The 19891-nt window shown below is 25.2% G+C and overlaps 8 protein-coding genes across 9 annotated transcripts; 4 read left to right on the top strand and 4 right to left on the bottom strand.

Moving 5' to 3' along the window:
• Window positions 1-265: 265 nt before the first annotated feature.
• Window positions 266-4964, bottom strand: LOC122854280 (putative uncharacterized protein DDB_G0281251). Its single transcript, XM_044154771.1, has 5 exons — window positions 4825-4964; window positions 3768-4129; window positions 3016-3689; window positions 1565-2964; window positions 266-1490 (listed from the first exon to the last, which is right to left on the bottom strand). The coding sequence occupies exons 2-5, from the start codon at window positions 4113-4115 to the stop codon at window positions 910-912; spliced, it is 3003 nt and encodes a 1000-aa protein (XP_044010706.1). The 5' UTR covers window positions 4116-4129; window positions 4825-4964; the 3' UTR covers window positions 266-909.
• Window positions 4965-4989: 25 nt separating this feature from the next.
• On the top strand, window positions 4990-6460 carry LOC122854278 (ubiquinol-cytochrome-c reductase complex assembly factor 1). Its single transcript, XM_044154769.1, has 6 exons — window positions 4990-5199; window positions 5353-5574; window positions 5666-5738; window positions 5790-5956; window positions 6022-6216; window positions 6288-6460. Exons 1-6 carry the CDS (start codon window positions 5176-5178, stop codon window positions 6381-6383), a joined length of 777 nt encoding a protein of 258 aa, XP_044010704.1. The 5' UTR covers window positions 4990-5175; the 3' UTR covers window positions 6384-6460.
• On the bottom strand, window positions 6343-9085 carry LOC122854276 (sphingomyelin phosphodiesterase 1-like). Its single transcript, XM_044154767.1, has 9 exons — window positions 8755-9085; window positions 8376-8695; window positions 7911-8300; window positions 7665-7837; window positions 7405-7605; window positions 6990-7335; window positions 6738-6928; window positions 6515-6676; window positions 6343-6369 (listed from the first exon to the last, which is right to left on the bottom strand). The coding sequence occupies exons 1-8, from the start codon at window positions 8825-8827 to the stop codon at window positions 6544-6546; spliced, it is 1827 nt and encodes a 608-aa protein (XP_044010702.1). The 5' UTR covers window positions 8828-9085; the 3' UTR covers window positions 6343-6369; window positions 6515-6543.
• A 73-nt stretch (window positions 9086-9158) lies between these two features.
• Window positions 9159-11385, bottom strand: LOC122854277 (60S ribosomal export protein NMD3). Its single transcript, XM_044154768.1, has 7 exons — window positions 11176-11385; window positions 10419-11099; window positions 10202-10344; window positions 9975-10126; window positions 9792-9907; window positions 9528-9710; window positions 9159-9438 (listed from the first exon to the last, which is right to left on the bottom strand). Exons 1-7 carry the CDS (start codon window positions 11241-11243, stop codon window positions 9240-9242), a joined length of 1542 nt encoding a protein of 513 aa, XP_044010703.1. The 5' UTR covers window positions 11244-11385; the 3' UTR covers window positions 9159-9239.
• A 151-nt stretch (window positions 11386-11536) lies between these two features.
• Window positions 11537-12405, top strand: LOC122854279. Its single transcript, XM_044154770.1, has 2 exons — window positions 11537-12062; window positions 12129-12405. The coding sequence occupies exons 1-2, from the start codon at window positions 11766-11768 to the stop codon at window positions 12393-12395; spliced, it is 564 nt and encodes a 187-aa protein (XP_044010705.1). The 5' UTR covers window positions 11537-11765; the 3' UTR covers window positions 12396-12405.
• Window positions 12406-13110: 705 nt separating this feature from the next.
• LOC122854274 (ras-related protein Rab-1A) lies at window positions 13111-15454 on the top strand. Its single transcript, XM_044154764.1, has 4 exons — window positions 13111-13579; window positions 14364-14555; window positions 14632-15088; window positions 15180-15454. The coding sequence occupies exons 1-3, from the start codon at window positions 13557-13559 to the stop codon at window positions 15035-15037; spliced, it is 621 nt and encodes a 206-aa protein (XP_044010699.1). The 5' UTR covers window positions 13111-13556; the 3' UTR covers window positions 15038-15088; window positions 15180-15454.
• Window positions 15455-16439: 985 nt separating this feature from the next.
• LOC122854275 lies at window positions 16440-17518 on the top strand. The gene is made up of 4 exons (XM_044154765.1): window positions 16440-16709; window positions 16810-16878; window positions 16971-17195; window positions 17306-17518. Exons 1-4 carry the CDS (start codon window positions 16693-16695, stop codon window positions 17373-17375), a joined length of 381 nt encoding a protein of 126 aa, XP_044010700.1. The 5' UTR covers window positions 16440-16692; the 3' UTR covers window positions 17376-17518.
• Window positions 17519-17997: 479 nt separating this feature from the next.
• On the bottom strand, window positions 17998-19706 carry LOC122854273. 2 transcript variants are annotated; one of them, XM_044154763.1, is made up of 5 exons: window positions 19529-19706; window positions 19358-19454; window positions 18760-19262; window positions 18391-18667; window positions 17998-18192 (listed from the first exon to the last, which is right to left on the bottom strand). In XM_044154763.1, the coding sequence occupies exons 1-5, from the start codon at window positions 19649-19651 to the stop codon at window positions 18035-18037; spliced, it is 1158 nt and encodes a 385-aa protein (XP_044010698.1). In that variant the 5' UTR covers window positions 19652-19706; the 3' UTR covers window positions 17998-18034. The 2 variants fall into 2 exon arrangements, with proteins under 2 accessions (XP_044010698.1, XP_044010697.1); XM_044154762.1 differs by having other exon boundaries at window positions 17998-18667.
• Window positions 19707-19891: the final 185 nt, after the last annotated feature.

Here is a 19891-nt window from a genome sequence, read left to right as displayed (position 1 = left end):
TTCGTCTTGATAATTTTGGTGATGTTGGCTAAGTCCCGCCTATTTTTGACCACGTGATGACTCATTTTTAAGAGCGGGAAAGAGATTTCTATCGGCCAATCAAAGCACGTTATTCAAATGACATTAAAATACAAAAATAAAAAAAAACAATAAAATTTGTTAATCTTAATTAAGAGGTAATTAAAGCTGCATCAATTAATAGATTAAAAAATATTATTTTATTATTAAAGATTTTCTCTTTTTTAAATTAATTTAAAAAAATATTTTTTTTTTTTTACTTTTTTTAATAAAATTTATGATTGTTTTTCGTTTTTCGTTTTTTTTTATTTAATTATAATATACATAGCTTAATTATAATGAACAATTGATTGATATTTCGACAAAAAAAAAATGCTTTAAGTTAAAATAATTGTACGATTTCGATGACATGACAAATAATGTCATCATTTTTTTTTTGTTTTTTTTTTAAACATTTTTTTCTATTGTTTACATAATTATGATAAATAATGTACAATCTTATTGATAAAATATATCTATTTATGATTATTTATTGTTATTTAATTGATGGTCACAAGACCCATGTATTATTATTAAATATAGTCAACCTAACCAATTAAATAAATACTGTTAAATTATTTTTTTTATCTTGCATGATGACTAATTTTCTTTTTTTTCATCATCATTATTAAATGTACTCATCCAGGATAAACACAAAAATAATAAAAACTATTTAACTCGATATAATATACACAATGAAAAATAAATGAATAATTATTATAAATTATAATTATTGGAAGAAAAAACATATAATGTTAAATAAAAAATGTATTTAATGAAAAATAAAAAAGAAAATGAAATTACTAATGTACAAAATAATTAAATTTAAAGTTAAAATAATAGTTGTTATTTTCATTTATTACCCACGATAATATCTGGAAGTTTGTTATTTTTATCATTAAATATTGAATTATTTAAATTTGTTTTATTGAAATTTAAAATGTCAATTGAATTATTATCATTTGTTAAATCATTATTCGATAATAATTTATCATTTGTTTTACGATATCTTAATGCATTATCAATATCATAAATAAAATCTTTTTTAATTGGTTTTGATCTATTTCTTGATGGTCGTAAACGATCATCTTGACATTTAATTGATTCATTTGATTTTGGTGAATCATTATTTGAGCAACTGTCATCAATCATTAATACTGGACTTGATGAACTACTAGTACTAGTTGAATTATCATTATCATCAATTGATTTTGATGGACTTGTTTGAGTGTCATCTAAAAGTGTTGTTGTTGTTGTTGTTGTTGCTGTTGCTGTCGTTGATGCTGGACCAAATATAACCTCCATAACCATTCTACGAAGTTCTGGATCTTCATCAAGTTTACTTTTTTTAGAACGTGATGATATTTCATTTATTTCTTGATCAGAAAAACCATTATATTCATCATCAGATATTGAATGACGTTTTGTTTCACCTATAATAATACAAGAAAAAGAAAGAAACAATTTAATAAATTAGAAAAATTTTATTTAAAAAATAGATAATTACCATTTTTAATATGTTGAATTTCATCAGTTGATGACACGTGTTCATTTGTAGGTACTATTGATTCATCAACAGCTTTAGCTTTAATTTTATCATCATTATTATCACCATTTTGTTGATTATTTTTCGTAGAATCTGTTACATCATTGTCTGGTTGTATTTCTTCAATAATACTATCAATAATTGTTTTATTATTTTTAGCTTGATGTTTTTTATTGCAGTGTCCAACAGCATCAGATTTATCAAAACATACAAAATCACATAAATTACAACGATAACGATTCCAATTAATATGAATAACCATGTGTCTTCTTAAATGTACCATATTTGTAAATTTAGTATCACAAAGAAGACATAATAATTTATCTAAATCAGCAATTGTTGCTATTCTACGTTCAATTGCTGTAACACGATCAGATACTGGTGCATCATTATCTGGTGTTATTGGTGTTGTTGGTCTATCATCTGATGTATTATTAACACTAACAATTTTAGCACAACGTTTATCACAATTTGGTGTTGATGATGCTATTTTATTTTTACGTAATTTTCTTTTTCTACTACCACTAACAACTGTTGAATTATTTTTATTTATTTGATCAATATTTGTATATAAAACTTGTGGATCATCATCACAATGGCTATCTTCTTTTTTAATATCATTATTTAAATTTGTATTAATTGGTGAAATTATTATTGAATCTTCTTGTTTAACATTATTTAATTTTATATCAATTGGAGCAATTGTTACGTCTTCTTTTTTAATTTCTTTTTTAATACTTATTATTGCAAGATCATCTTTGCTATTATCATTAAATTTTTTTGTATTATAATTATTTTTATCCCATGTATCATTGCCATCAATAGTACGTGTTGATGTTTCATATACGGGTTCTTGTTTTAATCTTGTTATTGTAACAGATGATGATATATTTGCAATATTTGGTAAACTACGTAAATCATCTTTATCAATAAATGTTGGTGATTTAACTTTTGGTGGTAATATTGTATTGATAATATCTTTGACACTTATACTATTGTTATTAACAAGTGTTGATGATGATGATGATGATGTAATTGATGGTACTGTTGCTGTAGCTGCTGTTGTTGATGTTGTTGATGAATCAATATTAATTTCAGCAGCCATTTTTTGACGTTGTCTTGATGCACGTGCATCAGTACGTGCTGCAATTCTTTTTTGACATATTTGTGAATGTGATAATAATGCTGCTTTTCTATCAAATTTTTTACCACAACCACCACATTGTTGAAAATCACCATCACTCTCAAGATGTGCCATCCATTCTTCAGTTTCATTTTTTTTAAAATAACCATTTGTTAATGAATTATTTAATTTTTCATTTGCACAATATTTTTCAATATCTTGTGCACGTGTTGTTGATGTTTCACCATTTGCACAATATTTTTCAATATCTTGTGCACGTGTTGTTGATGTTTTATATGCTTTTTCTTGTATTTGATCACGCATTTTACGTACTTGTTCATTTGTTTTTCTATGTATTTTAAATAAATGACGATAAACACCCCATGGATTTGTAAATAATGTTGAACATAATGGACATGGATATACCATTCTATGTGGTGTATGTAATGATTTCATATGAAATGTTAATGTTTTTTTAGTTGAAAATTTTGAATTACATAATGAACATGTTAAACTTGTATTTAATGCTGTTGTTTTATCATCATCTTTTTTTGTAAATATTGGTTTTGGTCTTGTTATTTTTTCAAATGTATTTATTTCAATTAAATGACCATCTGGACCAAGTACAGCTGTATCACATTCAAGTATATTTTGTATTTCACTTGTTTGTGCTTTCATTAAATCATTTTCTTCAATTTTTGTATTTTCAGGCTCAATTACACTTTGATATGCAACATTATTTTTATGCATAACTTCAAGTAATACCTGTTCATTATCACTTATTATTCTTATTGGTTTATTATTTATTTCTTCATCTTCTTTACGTTTTTTTTGTAACATTTCAACAACTGATGTTAAATCTTTTTTACATGGTTCTTTTGTTACTTGATTTTTAGTTTTATAATTTTCTTTTGTATCTTGATCAACAACACTTGGACTGCACTCCTTTGATTTATATGGATTCTAAATATTATAAAAGTAAAAACAATAAGAATTAGTTATCAAATAACATACAAATTATATTTTAAATGTAATACTTACAATGCTTGAATGATTATGTGCATCTTTATAAAATGTAACATCATATTTTTGTTGACAATAAACACGTTTATGTGATAAAAAACTAGCAAATGATCTTGTTAAACTACGACATATTCTACATTCATAAATAATATCACATTCATAATCCAATATTGATTTAACTTCATCACTACCATTATCAAATAGCTTTACAATTTGTCGTAAACTTGTTAAGCTTGTATCAATTGGTTTTCTTAACAACGACAAATCTTCACCTTCGTCATTATTTATTGGTGACTCTTTTTTTGCTGGATATTTTAATCTACCTAATTTCCCAACACTCTTCTTTGTTTTTGTCTTGGCCTTCATGATATCTCTCTCAACTAAAACAAAAAAAATCAAAACCATAAAATGACATTACAACATATGTAAATTGCCAAAATAATTATTAACAAAAAATACATAACAAGGTCATGTACACATTAATAAATATCAACAAACAAATCAAAATGTTTAATTAAAAACCCCAAAAATATTAACAATAATTAATTTTACAATAAAATGAGTGAAAGTTGTTAATTTCATGGAAATTTTTTAACATCAATAACAAGATAATATTACTAAACATGTGTTACATGATAAATCCATCAATAAATAATTAATAATTATTAATTAATTATCATAAATATAATTTATAATACAACCTATGAAAACCCTTGATGAAAATAGACTATTTTTTCTCTTTCACATTACCAACATGAGCAATTTGATAAATAATTTCCCAAAAAAAAGAAAATAAAAAAAAACAAAAAAAGTTTATTTTCTTAATTCTAAATTAATTTTATAATGTTAATGTTAATGTTTATTGTAGTAATATATATTTGTTAATAATAATGTTTTTTTATATGATATATTTTAATGTAAAATTAACCAGAAACTCCAAGGTAATCGAACTTGGATATGTATGTAATGGCAAGATCAAGATGTACCATGGTGTCTCTTCTTCAAATAACTTTTAAATAATTACATGTTTAATTATAAATTAATTATTAATTGTTAATATGATTATTTATATTACCGTTTATCTGAATAATTGTATAACAATGTTTTTTATTTAATATTTAAAAAACATTTGTAAATGTGGAATTCAAGTCTGGAAGTGTGTGAACATGTACTTAACACACTACCGGGTGTCGACCATTTTTTTTTTTTTTTTTTTTTCTATCATCATTTTGTTTTTGTGTGCGTGTGTATGTGTGTTAATTTAAGGTTCAACTATTGGCCGTTTGTGGCGAATTATAAATATTATTAACATTTTATTATATTTTTAAATACATTGTTATATATTTCATTATTATATATTAACATTGACAATTAAAAAAACTAATTAACAAATTGAATTTGATTTTTCAATTCATTCATCATCAACATGCAGGCATTGTCTGTTATCAAAGTAAGTTTTTTTTTTTTTTTTCTAAATACCCTTTTTCTATAACCTTTTTATTTATTTATTTATATTTAAATAAATTAGATAAATTGTTTATTATATTTTTTATAAATTAATTAAAGGTTTATTAATTTTTGATAATTATTTTGGTATTTGTAGATTGTTGGATCAACACTGTCATCAAGTAGAAATGTTACTCTACGTTTTGCAACATTTTCACGTTGTTTATCACCGGTATTAGTAAATAAAAATAACAATATTGATAAACAATTGATTCATACAACAGCAGTTGTTCCAGTTGCATTAAATTCTTTTGCTAATTCAGATAGTTATGTCAATAGAACTCGTGATTTTTTCAAGTATCATCTCTTTCAGAAGTATGTGAGTATTTTTAGTTGATCAAGTATCATCTGTTATGTTGCTTTTATATAACTATTAATTAATTGTTTATCATTTGTTGTTGTTGTTGTAGAAATTGAGAGCAAAAGGATTTTACTTGTATCGATTTATTGTTGATACTATTGATCATGTTGGATTTATACAAGGTAATTTATTGTTGACAAGTAAATGACAATTATGTTAATTACTTATTATAGATTACAGAATGGCTGATACATTTTTTTCATGGTTTCTTATTACTGAATTACACGTATGGATGATGATGGTTAGACTACAAGATGCAGGAAGAGAAGGACCAGATTTAATTAAAAATCTTGTTGCAGCAATGTGGCAAGATGCACATATAAGAAAAAAACAACTTGGAGTAAATAAAATATATCTATTTATAAATCCAGTCAATTAATTAATTAATTAAATTTATATTATTAGAAAGTCAAAGAATCAACAGTCAGAGAACACATGCAAGAAATTGGATTTCAATTTAATGCAGCTATCATTGGATATGATGAAGGAATCATGACAAATGACAAAGTACTTGCTGGAGCATTATGGAGACGATTATTCCAATCAGAATGCAATAATCCAGAACATTTAGAACAACTAGTTATTTATGTTCATAAAACGGTGCGTTATTTATTATTAATTATTTTTTTATTATTGAAATATCTCAATTTATTTAATTGCATAATTTACAGATGAAAATGCTTGATGATTTACCACATGAGACACTTTTTAGAGCATCTCAAATTGCCTGGATTGATCATAAAAAATGTTCACCTTCAATTAAATAATGAATAAACAATTGTATTAATAACAAAATGTATTTGTTGTCAATATTATTCTTTTTTCATTTTGTAAATACACTTGATACAATAATTAAACATTTCAAAAATTATTATTAGTAAAGGATTTTTTTTTTTACCTTTTGTTTATAATAGGTATTTAACAAATTTAAAGATTTTTAAAATATTCACAATTAGGATCATCATCACTTTTACCTGTGACAATTTGACAGACAATTTTTCTCAAACATTCTTCATCACAATATTTATCCAACTCTGGTGATGCATTTTTATGAAAATTTCTAAAATAAATATAAACAAATTGAATGATAAATTATTATTATTTTTAGATTAATTAATTACCTTCGATATTGTTGTTGAAGTGTAACATTTTTAGTCATATTTAATAGCCAATTATTTAAACTTTCATATGATAAATCTTGTAAATTATATTCCTCCTTAAATGAATAAGATTTGAACCAGTTTGGTGATTTATTTGGTGTTAAATTAGCCTCAGTAAGATTGTACATCCAATTATCAAAATTTTCAATAGCCTATTTTAAATTAAATTGAATAATTTAAATAAAAAAAGATAAAAGTAATTATAAAACTTACAAATGAATCAGCATTAACAGTATAAACTTTATAATTTGAATTTAAAAATGCATATGGTGTTATACTACCACCATTCCATGCAACATTAATAACTTGTTTATCATCATTAAAAATTAAATTCAATTCATCATTATGGGTATGACCATTAAATTGTGCAGCAATAATATGTGAAAATCTGTTAATTATTTTATTGTATTCACGACTCCAAGTGTGTTGAATTTGAATTGAACCACTTGGTACATGAGCAAGAAGATGAACAGCTTCACCTCTGTCTTCAGCTTCACGCAGAACATCATTTAGCCATTTTAATTGTCCATTTGGATCTTCAGGCTCGTATATTAACCACCTCAATAATTAATAATAAAGTTAATAAAATAAAAGAAAGCAATTGTTACTATTGTTGGCAATTATTTACCAATTTAAAATGTATGCAATGTTATTGTTTAATGCTATAACACGTAAACCATTTCTAGGTACAACTGTATAATATCCTCCACGTTGAATTGTTTGTCTTGTTGATTCTGGTAACCAGCCAGCATTGATCCAGGTATCAGCCATCAATTTGTATAACCATTTTGTTGACAGCTCATCAGCAACAATACTATCTGGAGAAAATCTAAAATACATATAACAATTAATAATTTATTTACAAATAAATTATAATAAATAATTTACAAATTTAAAGGATGTGGCTCATGATTTCCAAGTATTGGATAAACTGGTGTATCATTAAAAGTATCAATTATTTTATTAAATGTTTTAATTAAACTTTCAGTATTTCCTTGTCTTGATGTTTGCCAAATACCATGATCAATAATATCACCAGTAAAATAAACATAATCAATATCCTGTAATAATAAATAATCAATGTTATTTTGTTTATCTAAATTTATTTATAATTAATAGTTAAATAAATTTCACTTTATGTTGTGATGCCATGTTATCAAGTGCATCAGTAACAGCATGCCAAGGTGAATCACAGTTATTAAAATCACCCCAATAACCAGCTAATATTGGTTGATCATTAATATGATATTGTCCTTTTCTACAACATGTTGGTTCATTGCAATCAGCACTTCCATTTGCTTCATACAATGGATCATAATGTATATCTGTTACTTGAAGTATTTTATATCTTTGTTTACTTAATTTTTTATTAACAAAACGTTTATTATTTTTATCAACATTGATTGACCATTCATATCTTTGCAGTGCAATCGTACCAGTGCAATCTTGATTTTGAAGAACAAGGCCACAAATGTCATTGTGATTTATTGTTGAATCATGATCAATGATGTATAAAAATATTGGCTTTAAAAAAAATAATGATTAATCAAAAAAATATTGTAGCTTGTTAATAAAATAAATGATTATTATTTTATTTACCAAATTTAGACTAACAACACCTTGACAAACAGCTTCTGATTGTATATTTAAAATAACACAAAGTTCAGTTATTGTTTTTTTTAATTTATCATCAGGTACACCAGTACGATGAAGATTAATAATTGATTTTGCTACTGATTTACATATTGTACATAATAATGTTGATTTAATACCATCAACAAAATTTGTCCAGTCAATTTTTTGCCATGATGATGGTAATGATAAATCATTCATAATATTATTAAAACGTTTTGTTTTAATACCAATTGTTGCCCAATTTTCAATTTCATTTGATATTAATGTACAATTAACTTCATCATCTAGATAAAATTACAATTTAAAATTATTATTTAATTTATTTTTAATATTATTTACCTACCATTATTGTTGGTACACAAAATAATATCAAATGAAATAAATAACAAGCATAAATATATTATGTAGAACCGCATTTTGTGAAATTTAAAAAGTAACTAATTTATTATTCGGTCAATTCGAAATATCATTACTGATACTACCACTTGTTATCAGTCAAATGTATAATCTCATCAGGTTGTATTATTAATAATTTATAATGTCTTCAACTAAATGTATACTGATAATTTTTTTTTTATCAAATAAATTGAATTGTTTAAATTAAATTATTTCTTTTTTCTACAAATCTATTTCGATTCAAGGTTGACTCAATATGGGGTCACTTGAAAAAGTAAATTGATAATTATACGATTAAAATTAAACTGATAAATATTAAATTGATAAAAAAAAAAAAAATAAACTCAATGATTGATTGGATTATTGAACGAGTTTATTAAAAAAAAAATTATATAATGATTTTTTTGAAGAATATAATATAATTCGAAATTTTCACTCATCAGCAATAGTCATTTCGGAATCATCAGTAAAAGTAAAATCATTAAGCATTTCATCGAGTGTAACACCTGGTAAACATGGATCAATGTCATTTGTATCAACAGCAGGTCTTCTTTTTGGATCCAAATAAACATTTATATTTTCACGGAATTCTGGACTGTCATCAATGTCATCCAAAAATTCATTGTAATCCCTAGTTAAGTACAAATAAATAGTTGTATTAATTAGGACATACAAATTCATTTATAAATACAAGTTAATAAATTATTTGATGATACTTACTCGTTATCAGTATCATTGCTAACGACATTTTCATTTAAATGTTTGAGTTTCCACATTCTTGCTCTTCTTCTTGCTGTTTTATCATGTCCATAGAATTTTTTAACTAAAATTATGTCTGGCACATCGTTGCTTGATAGCTTATCAAAGTTGGCATCATTAATATTACTGTCACCAACTGCATATCTAAAACATAACAAATAATTAGATATACTTGTTGAATTTTATTATGATTTCTTTTTTGTTTATCATTGTTTAATTTATTACCCCAATGCTTCGTCACCAGGTTTAAGCAAATGACCCAAATGTGTACGTGTGTGAACTGGGTTATGATCAATACCAACATCCGATGATTTAACAAGCCAAACATCAGCAATAACATGCTAAAGAAACAAATTAAAAACACATTTATAAATATCTTTAAATTGTTTTTGTTATATTTATTTTTACCTTGTGTGAAATGGCACCTTGGCCTGGAAATATTTTTCTTTCTGTTGCAACAATTGGCTCAATGTCCATGACAGTATACTGAGTCAATTGTTTTGGATTGCAAATGCTGTTGAATGGATGTCTCCAGTAAACTGTTGCACTAACATCAGCAACTAAAACATGATAATAAAAAAATAAATTATTGTGCTTGATAAAAATTCAATATAAATGATAAAAGTATTAATTACTTTGACCAGATGATACGTCAATTAAATTCAATGAATTTGTTGTTCTGTAAACAAGTGCTACTGGACTTATATCACCAAGTTGATGTGCCAATTTTTTAGACAAACATACAACACTGTCCTTTGATATTGGTACAATTTCAACACTGTAAAATCAATTAAATATTTAGCATTATTGTTGCTTTTGTTGTTGTTAAATGTAAAAAATAAAACATCATACCTGTATGTAAATTTGTAGTTGTAAATATTACTGTGAATATCATGTGATATTAATTTCTTTGAATGATCATAACGACATGGTAATACAGATGTTAAAAAATCAACCATTTTTCTTGCACCAGATTCATTTGAATAAAAAAAATCAATACCTTCATGAATTGGTTTAATACCAAGTGTTTGTTCATGTGCTTTATGCTTTAGAATAAGTTGCTCAAGATAAAAAAATGTTTTTTTATTAATTGATTTTTGTCGTACTTGTACAGATGCACGCCAATAATTTTGTGCTTCAGTACGATGACAATCATCACACATTTGATGATTAACAATAAATTCAACAATAAATACTTGTTCCAAAACAGTACCACCAACAACTTCAGCATGTACTGTTAATTTAACTCTTATTCTTTTAGAATGTGGTTCTGTCCATACAAAACCAGCATCAATAAGTTTAACACGCTGTAAACCTTTAAGTTTTTTTAAACATACTTGTAATAATTCACGTGATTCAAGTGCAGCATGAATCCAATCATTTGGTGGTTGAAGATATCTTTCACAACCACGACAAAAATGTAATGTTGCTTGTTTGGGAATACCCTCAGTTATATCAACCTCTGATCTTAAACATGCAACACACATATTTGATGGATTTGGCTCAATCAAAGTTCCACAACGACAACACAATCTAATAATTAAAATTAAATTAATTAATACAATATTTATAATTAATTAATCATATACAATATGTTCTTTTAACTTACATTTGGTGTTGCATTGTTTTAATAGATTCTACCAATTCACGACACTCCATTGTTCCGTCGTGCTCCATTTTTTAATTAGTAATAAATATTTATAATTAAAATTAACTCAACACGTGTTCTTTTAACACCCAACAAAATAATTTATAACCAATTTTGTGATTAGATGGTTTTGACGAGTTAAACTGGTTATGATATTAGAAGATAACAATAATAATAATAATTAAATTTAGAAAGGAGCATGGCGTCGATTCGTGATCATTATGGCGCATTTACAACTGAATACAACGAAAAAAAAATTTATTTTCTCTCTAATAAAAAAAATAAATATATCGTGGAAAACAATAATAAATACCTAATTAAATAAATAATAACATTATAATTTTAAATAGATAATTTTTTTAGACAAGTTTTTGGTAAACGATGAAACTGTTGCCGCATTTTCCGGTGAAATGCACCTTAATAACATGTGTTTTGACATGTGCAGTATGCAACATGTGCATTTTATATAAAAAAAATTTATTTTGATTTATTTATAAAAGACAAGTTGTCCTGAGCAGTCCTGAGTGATCCTATAATACCTACATAAAAATATGGATCGTGAATTATTGTCCTTGGAAAAAAATATGGTGTTGATCGATCAACAAAAAAATGATCTAGAAAGCAATATACTCAATGTAAAAGATTTACAAGATCAATTGACTCGTCAAAAGAAGATCCTTGCTGAATCAATTGCAATTAAAGATGAATTAGTAGAAATACAAGATAAGGTCAACAAAGAAAAAGGCAATATTTCTGCTGAAGAGTGTGAAGAATATAAAAAGTTAATTACTTCAAAGATAATTATCGTTTTGTCTGAACGTTCTCTAGTCTTCATGGGTTTGCCACAGGTAAGACATTACAATAAATTATACTGATAAAGCAATTAATTGTAACCATTTTATGTGTATTTTTAGGAAATTCTTAATGATGATCTACATGACCAAGTATTGTATCTTGTCTGTGTAGCACTTGGAGAAACTGAAAAACTTATCAAGGATCTAAACAACAATGTTGCTGTATTTGAGCTAGGACTTGCTGACAAAAAGCACCAGTTGGAAATACAAAAATTAAAAGTACTTAAATTAATATCTGATGGTTCCTTTTTGCTTAAGCAATTTACTCAAAAAATGAATAATTGGGTAAATGAAGTTAGAGCTGCAATTGATAGACCGATTCAATAGATTCAACTTTTGTACTAGCCTTAACAATATTTTTAATTTACAAATATTTAATTTTATATAAGGTTTTGTAAATAAATAAAAATAAATCAAAATTAAATATATTTTTTTAAATTTATTTAATCACTAATTAAAGTTAGGTTTGCTGTTTTTAATTCTAATTCATCAATGGCTATATCATTAAAAATTTTTCATTATAAAAACGAAAAAATTAGTAATTATTCAATAAAGACAATAAATCTTGTAGCTTTAGTAAAACGTGGAGAACGTGGTTTTTATGCTTGACAGACTGGCAGTATGTTTAAATGTTTACTTCGTGGTATCACGTGGTATTTCGTATCAATTCGTATTCTCTCGCCTGCTCTCGTCTTCATGAATACACTAGTACCACGGTCATCTAGAAAATTAAAATTGACATTTTCTATTTTATCAACAATTGTTGAAATCAATAATCAATAATAGATTGTTGCATTTATATTAATTAATTTTATTATAATAGTCAAATAAATTTATTAATTATTTGTCATTCCTAGATGACGTTGACAACAAAAAATCTATTGCAAATTTTTTCAATGATTAATCATCAAATATTGTCTAGAGTCACGGGATATATTTTAAACAAAAAAAACATAAATAAATAAATAATATAATAACAATATTTTATAAATAAACAGAGAGAGAATAATGGAGCTTATAATTGGAACAAGAGAGATAGACAACAACAGGGCGCTGTTGGTTACGTCAAATGGCTGAAATTTTGCTCCGTTAGTTGTTGAAGAGTGTCAGTCTTAAGCCGCCATTGTTTAGTCAACATTTCATTGCTAATAATAAAAATAATAATACCAACAATCTAACAAACTTGTACTCATCAAGAGATTAAGACAAAAAAAATAATTTTCATATTTATTGGTCAAAAAATTCATCAAGTGACATTGTGATTATCGTTATCGCAACGTAATTTGTTAACGTGGAAGTAGAGAAAATTATTTTTTTTTAAAAAAATAGAGAGAGCTTGCGTGGAATTTTTTTCTTTTTAAAAAACGACTTTTAATTGAGAGAGTCTTCGTCGACAGCCGTGAACGAGAGAGAACGAGAGAGTGAGAAATAACAGAAGAGAAAAAAAAAAAAAAAAAAAAAGAAGAAGAACGCCTCCGCCAACGTAGCATGTCCACAATGAATCCCGAATAGTGAGTAAAAATAAATAAATAATTAATTTAATTAAACTATATTATTATTAATAAATTAATCAACAACCTTGTCAAATAAACAATCATGACAATATTAAAAAACAGACACTAAAAATGGTGACACAATTTTCTTTTTTTTTTCATTTTCTTTTGTCCATCTTTATTTATATTTTTTACAAAAAAAAAAAATATATATATAATAATTTATTCATTATCGTGAAAATAACTACGTAGATCATAAAATAATAATAAACATATTGATGATTAATAAATAATTAATTTATCCCTGATGATTCATGCTTGACTTTGTTTAGTGACCACCCTTTTTTTTTTTTTCTTAAATCATTATTATTATGATAATATACTTGTTATTATGATTATTATTAAAATACAATTTACGCATATTTATTTGTGTGATTGGTGACTTTTGACCTCACCTTGTTTCTTCATGTTGTTTTTTTTTATTTGTCGTTGTTGATTTATTTATTACTATTGTTATTATCATCAACAACTGGTGACAGATTTCACTTGCCATCTGCATGCGTTTACGCCCACCTGTAAATTATTAACAAATAATAATTAACAATAAATAAGATGATTGTTTTTTTGATGGTGATGATAACAGCTGTATGTTTTATATTTTTTTTATTATTTTTTTTCTGTAAAAAACTTTGTACCAATACGCCATTTTTATTAGTTTGTTGTTTGTCAATTGATGATTACTCAAAAAAGTATTTTGTTTATTTAAAATAATTGATTTAATTGTTGTTATTTAAATTTACAGCGATTACTTGTTTAAATTACTTCTCATTGGAGATTCTGGTGTTGGTAAATCATGTTTATTATTACGTTTTGCTGATGATACATATACAGAAAGCTACATCAGTACAATTGGTGTTGATTTTAAAATTCGTACAATTGATCTTGATGGAAAAACAATAAAGCTACAAATATGGGATACAGCTGGACAAGAAAGGTAGTTGTTAAATTAAATAATAAATCAATTAAAAAAGTAATTATGTTGATTTTTTTTTTTGCTTTTTATTTTATAGATTCCGTACAATTACAAGCTCATATTACAGAGGTGCACATGGTATAATTATTGTTTATGATTGTACAGATCAAGATTCATTTAGTAATGTTAAACAATGGCTTGATGAAATTGAACGTTATGCATGTGATAATGTTAATAAATTATTGGTTGGTAATAAGGCTGATCTTGAAAATAAAAAAGTTGTTGATTTTAATCAAGCTAAAGATTTTGCATCACGTTTGAATATTCCAATACTTGAAACATCAGCTAAAAATGCTATGAATGTTGAACAAGCATTTATGACAATGGCTGCACAAATTAAAACACGTGTTGGTCCACCATCTGGTGCTGCTGTTGATTCAGCAAGTAAAGTCACGATTAATCAAGGAGTTGATGTTAATCCACCAAAATCTGGCTGCTGCTGAAAGTTTAATATATTTTTTTTATTTTTTTTTTTTTCACTATCAATTAACCAAGTAAGAATTTAATTTTTTTAAATCTTTTTGCCTTTTTGTTGAGTCAATAATATTGTTTATTGTTATTTAATATTTTTTTTATTTTTTGTAGAATAACATCGCAATGCATCATCAATACTCTGGTGCCCAGTTGAAAAAAAAAATAAATCAATGATTGACACGACAAAAAATACATAGAATAAAGTGAGATTTTTTTTTTTTTTTTTTTTTTCTTTTTTCGTCATTATAATGGAAGACATCATCATTTATTAATTGTCTCAAATTGACCATCATCCTGTACATCAGGTTGTACACAATAATGAAGAATAATATAATACATTGTCGTTTAAATTAAAAAATAAAAAATAATTGAAAACTGGAATAAGGGATAAACGTAAATTTAAAACACAATTCATACATATAATTACAATATTTAAAAATTAATTGAAACTAGATGATAATTAAATCAATGATTAGATTAATCTATTTCATATTTTTCTTTTTTATTTAACGAATATAATAATTCGTTTGATAAAATAATTAAATTTGAAATAATAAGCATACAAATAATTGACAAAAAAAAAAAAATTAATTTAAAAAAATAATCTTACATGTGTGTGTGTGAGAGATTGATCACGAGATGAAGGAAAACAAAATTAATAATTAAAATAACATTAATCACAAGTATCTTTATTTTTAGTCTAATTGTATAGAATGATTAAGTAATTTTTTTTTTTTCTTTTTATTGTTTTTCTCCTTGTTAATTCACTTTACAAAAAAAAAACATACTTATTTACCCGAATCACATTTAATTCGAAATATTGAATATCTTTTTTTTTTTTTTTTTAATTTAACATACAAATAATGGGCTTAAGTGATTATCACCGAATATTATGATGATCACTTTATTTTGTATTGCAAAAAAATAAATAAATAAATAAAATTGAATGTATGTTGTGTAGATGAATTGTGTGTGAATAAAATTCCTTAATTAACATTTTGTTTACGTTATTATTTTGGCAGGTGTTTAAATTCGAAATTTTTCGAAATGCACACGATTTCGAATTAATAATTTGGTTATTAAATATTGATATAAATTTTTATTAATAATTTAAATAGTTGTTTTATAAAGTAACAGATTTTTTTTTAATTAAAATATTTAGTAATTATATATTATTAATCAATTGATGAATCTTCAAATGGAGGCACAAAACGAACATTAACTGATTGTGCTAATGATTCGAAAGTATCAATACTTTAATAAATTAATTAACAAATCAACTGATACAACAATCATTAATTATTGATTATTGACTTTAATAATTTATTGTTGATAAATAAGAAAATTTCAATTTTAATTCTTTAGATGACCGTGGTACCAGTGTACCCATGGAGACCAGAGAGAAGACTGTATCCCTGTGAAGACTATTATTATAAAATCCACGTTTTAGTTCCACGTGAAATACTGAAGCTAAAAGATAGATTTTGTTATAAATAGTCTGTATAATTAAATTCAGTTAATAACAGTTTATTATTTAATTAAATTTTGGTATAATTAGCTGTCTTTGTTAGTTAAGCCGTTATCTTTCAGCGATATAAAAAATTAAGCAAATAAACAATTCATCATGTCTTCAATAAATGAGTAAGTAAATTATTTCAATAATGAGTTAATGATTTAATTAACCTATATACGTTGTTAAATTTTAGTAATTTAAACATTAATACAATTCATTTCATTTCAGTGCTATTTTGTCCAATATCTCTTGTAAATGTGCTGAGAATCATCAAAAAAGATTTGAATCTACAAAACTGTAATGAAAACTTTATTTTTTATATTTAATTTCTATGAAAGTTTATCTATTATTAATACGAGTAAAATTGTGTTATTTTTTCTGTTAAATAGTGATGTGACTGATTCTGAGCCATCAACACCATTGTATAAACCAAAACCTAAACTTGAATTCTCCCAAGAATATATTGAATATAAGAAGACACTTGCTCCTCAAATGCAAAATCACTTTTTGTATCTTATGGAGGTCAGGAAAATTCAACAAACAAGAGAAATTACTTGTTATGAACGTAACGAACTATGGGAAAAATATATAAGGCAGCCTGAATTATCTGATGAGTATGAAAAAATATTTGTTTTAACACTTTTGATGTAAAATTTATTACATAAATTTTAACTTATATTTTAAGAATATTAAATTACAAACTAAAAAGAATTTTATTTAATAGTGTTTCAGATTCATCTCCACAAGATGATCCTACACCATCAGAATTATATTTGCGTACTGTTAGAACTTAAAAAAAAAAGTGTGAACTTCCTGTTGATTTACTTCATTCATGGTAACTTACTGTATTATATAAAAAAAAAAAAAAATTTGAATTATGATCATTTTTTGTGGTAAAACTACTTTACTTATCAATAAAAACTACAAATTAAAAAATTCATATTGTTTTGATTTTTTTTTTGTTCAATTTATACAACCTTTATTTATAATAACATATTTGACAATATTTATAATTTTTGTTTTTATTATTGGTTTCTTTTCTTCTATTATTTATACATTATAATAATAATATTTGATAAGTAGTTTCAAAATTTATCGAAATATTGATTTTTAAATAAATTTATAACAATTTTGTGAGAAAAAAATTAAATATAGAAATTGAGAAATATTTGACTTCGAACATGCGCTTTAAAGCTTGATCCATTGACGTACATAAATTTATCAAGATAATAATAAACTTATAAATTGATTCATTATAAAAATTAAACACTTATAGATTTTATTTTAAAAAACTCAAATTATATCTATTATATTCATATAAATATTTTAAAATATCAACAGCAATATTAAAAACCATTGAACAATCATCAAATCATGTAAGAAATAATTTTTTTTTTTTAAATTGTTTATTTCGTCGTATAATATTAGTAGTCAGTTATCCTTATCACCAAAATTATTTAATATTTCGTATTGCACAAAAAAAAATTTGTAAATATTGCGATTCATATTGTTTCTTATCAGTTGTAAAAGAAACAGCTGTACGCAAGAGTTGTTTTCGATTTCTTGATATTTCTGCTGCTTTTTTTATAAATTCAACAGTCACACTTGTGCCTGCAACAAAAAGCATCTTTATCTTTGGTGAATTTTCGATAACTTTCATGGCTAAATCATCAGTAATTTTACTACTGCATGGTAACATTAAGTTGATCAAATTTTTAAGCAATATGATTGATGAAGAATCAATGCTAGAATTTCTGCCCAAAAGTTTAAGATCTTTCAAATTATTCATCCTTGAAATGGCTACTATACCATCGTTAGTTATCCATTCGCATTTTATCTTGAGCCTTGTTAATTGCTTCATGGTATTGGCAATAGTATACAAAGTATCATCTGAAACTTTGTATCTCAACAAATCCAATTTAGTAATACTCATTATCTCATTTGGCTTAATGACATTTTCGTTTAAGGAACGATCGTAGTAAGAACATTCTAGTATGCGATTGTTTCTCAGATACTCTTCCAACTGTGGGAACATTTGAATACCACCAAATTCAAATCTTTTCAGAGCTTTTAGAAAATAAAACACCTACAAAAGTAATTATTTATAAGTATATATGTAAAAAATAAAAAGAATATTTGTGATTTTTTTTTTTGTAATAGATATAACGTTTAACTTACAAAGGGGGTAGTCCCCGGAAATTTACAGGATACACTACGTTCACGAGATACGTCATCTTGCCAATCGAACAGAATCAGATCAGTCAATGTATTAGCAAGGGGAAATAATGCAAGGATTATATAATGAACCATGAACTGGTATCCCTCGTATCTCATATGTTGAAATATGATTGATAATACTTTGAGCTTAGATAGACGTGAAAATGCTTTATGATGTATTATTTCATCGTCATCATAGATAAATCTTAATCGAAGTTTCTCGAGGTTTGGACAATATTCATTAATAACTGGCACTATGTTACTATAACCATACGCTGTCAAGTCTAATTGTGTTAAAAAACGACCACATTTGTAAAGCAATGATTTTAAAAAGCTCAATTGTCCATCGGGTGTTGGATATTTCTTCAAACAATTTGAATACTCCTCATACTCCCAGTGAGTTAGTTGAAGTTTTTTGACATTACTCCAGGAATACTCAAGGGCCTTTTTCCATTTTTGACATACTAAAAAATTAATAAATTATACAAATATATATTAATTATCATAATTAAATTATTATTTTAATCAATTAATTAATATTGTATTTATCACCACATACCCAATGCAATTTTAGGTCTTTCACATGCTGGCACATACGTGAATATTTCAGCTAGACAATCATCATTGACAAAGTCAATTGTTATATTTTTATTCATCTAAAAAATAACAACCAATATATATTTATATTTTACAACAATAATTTAATAATGCAGTTGTATTTTAGACTAACCTTGTTATTGTTTTCGTCAATGGAAAGTGTTGACATTTCACTTGTAACTTTATATTTTTTAGAAAAAAGGTTTTCCGACTCTGATACACGTTTGGTTCCGAACTCACTCATGTTTGATAACATTATAAATAATTAATTTTTTTTTTTTTTTCACGATTTGTACAGAAGCCAGGTAAGGCTGCACACACACACATGCACATATTTACACATTTGTTCCTACATGTTTGTTTACATATTTCCATTTACATGCTACTAGTGGCTACCAGTGGCTACCAGATACATAGTTGGCTAAATACTGCTAAATACTGGGCCAGTACTCCATGATTAATTTTATTAGTTGATTAAAAATATAATTGTCATTAT

This window comes from Aphidius gifuensis, linkage group LG4, assembly GCF_014905175.1.
Source record: "Aphidius gifuensis isolate YNYX2018 linkage group LG4, ASM1490517v1, whole genome shotgun sequence".
NCBI classification, from domain to species: domain Eukaryota; kingdom Metazoa; phylum Arthropoda; class Insecta; order Hymenoptera; family Braconidae; genus Aphidius; species Aphidius gifuensis.
Note: the sequence above shows the minus strand (reverse complement) of the source record. Positions and strands in the feature narration are given on the sequence as shown.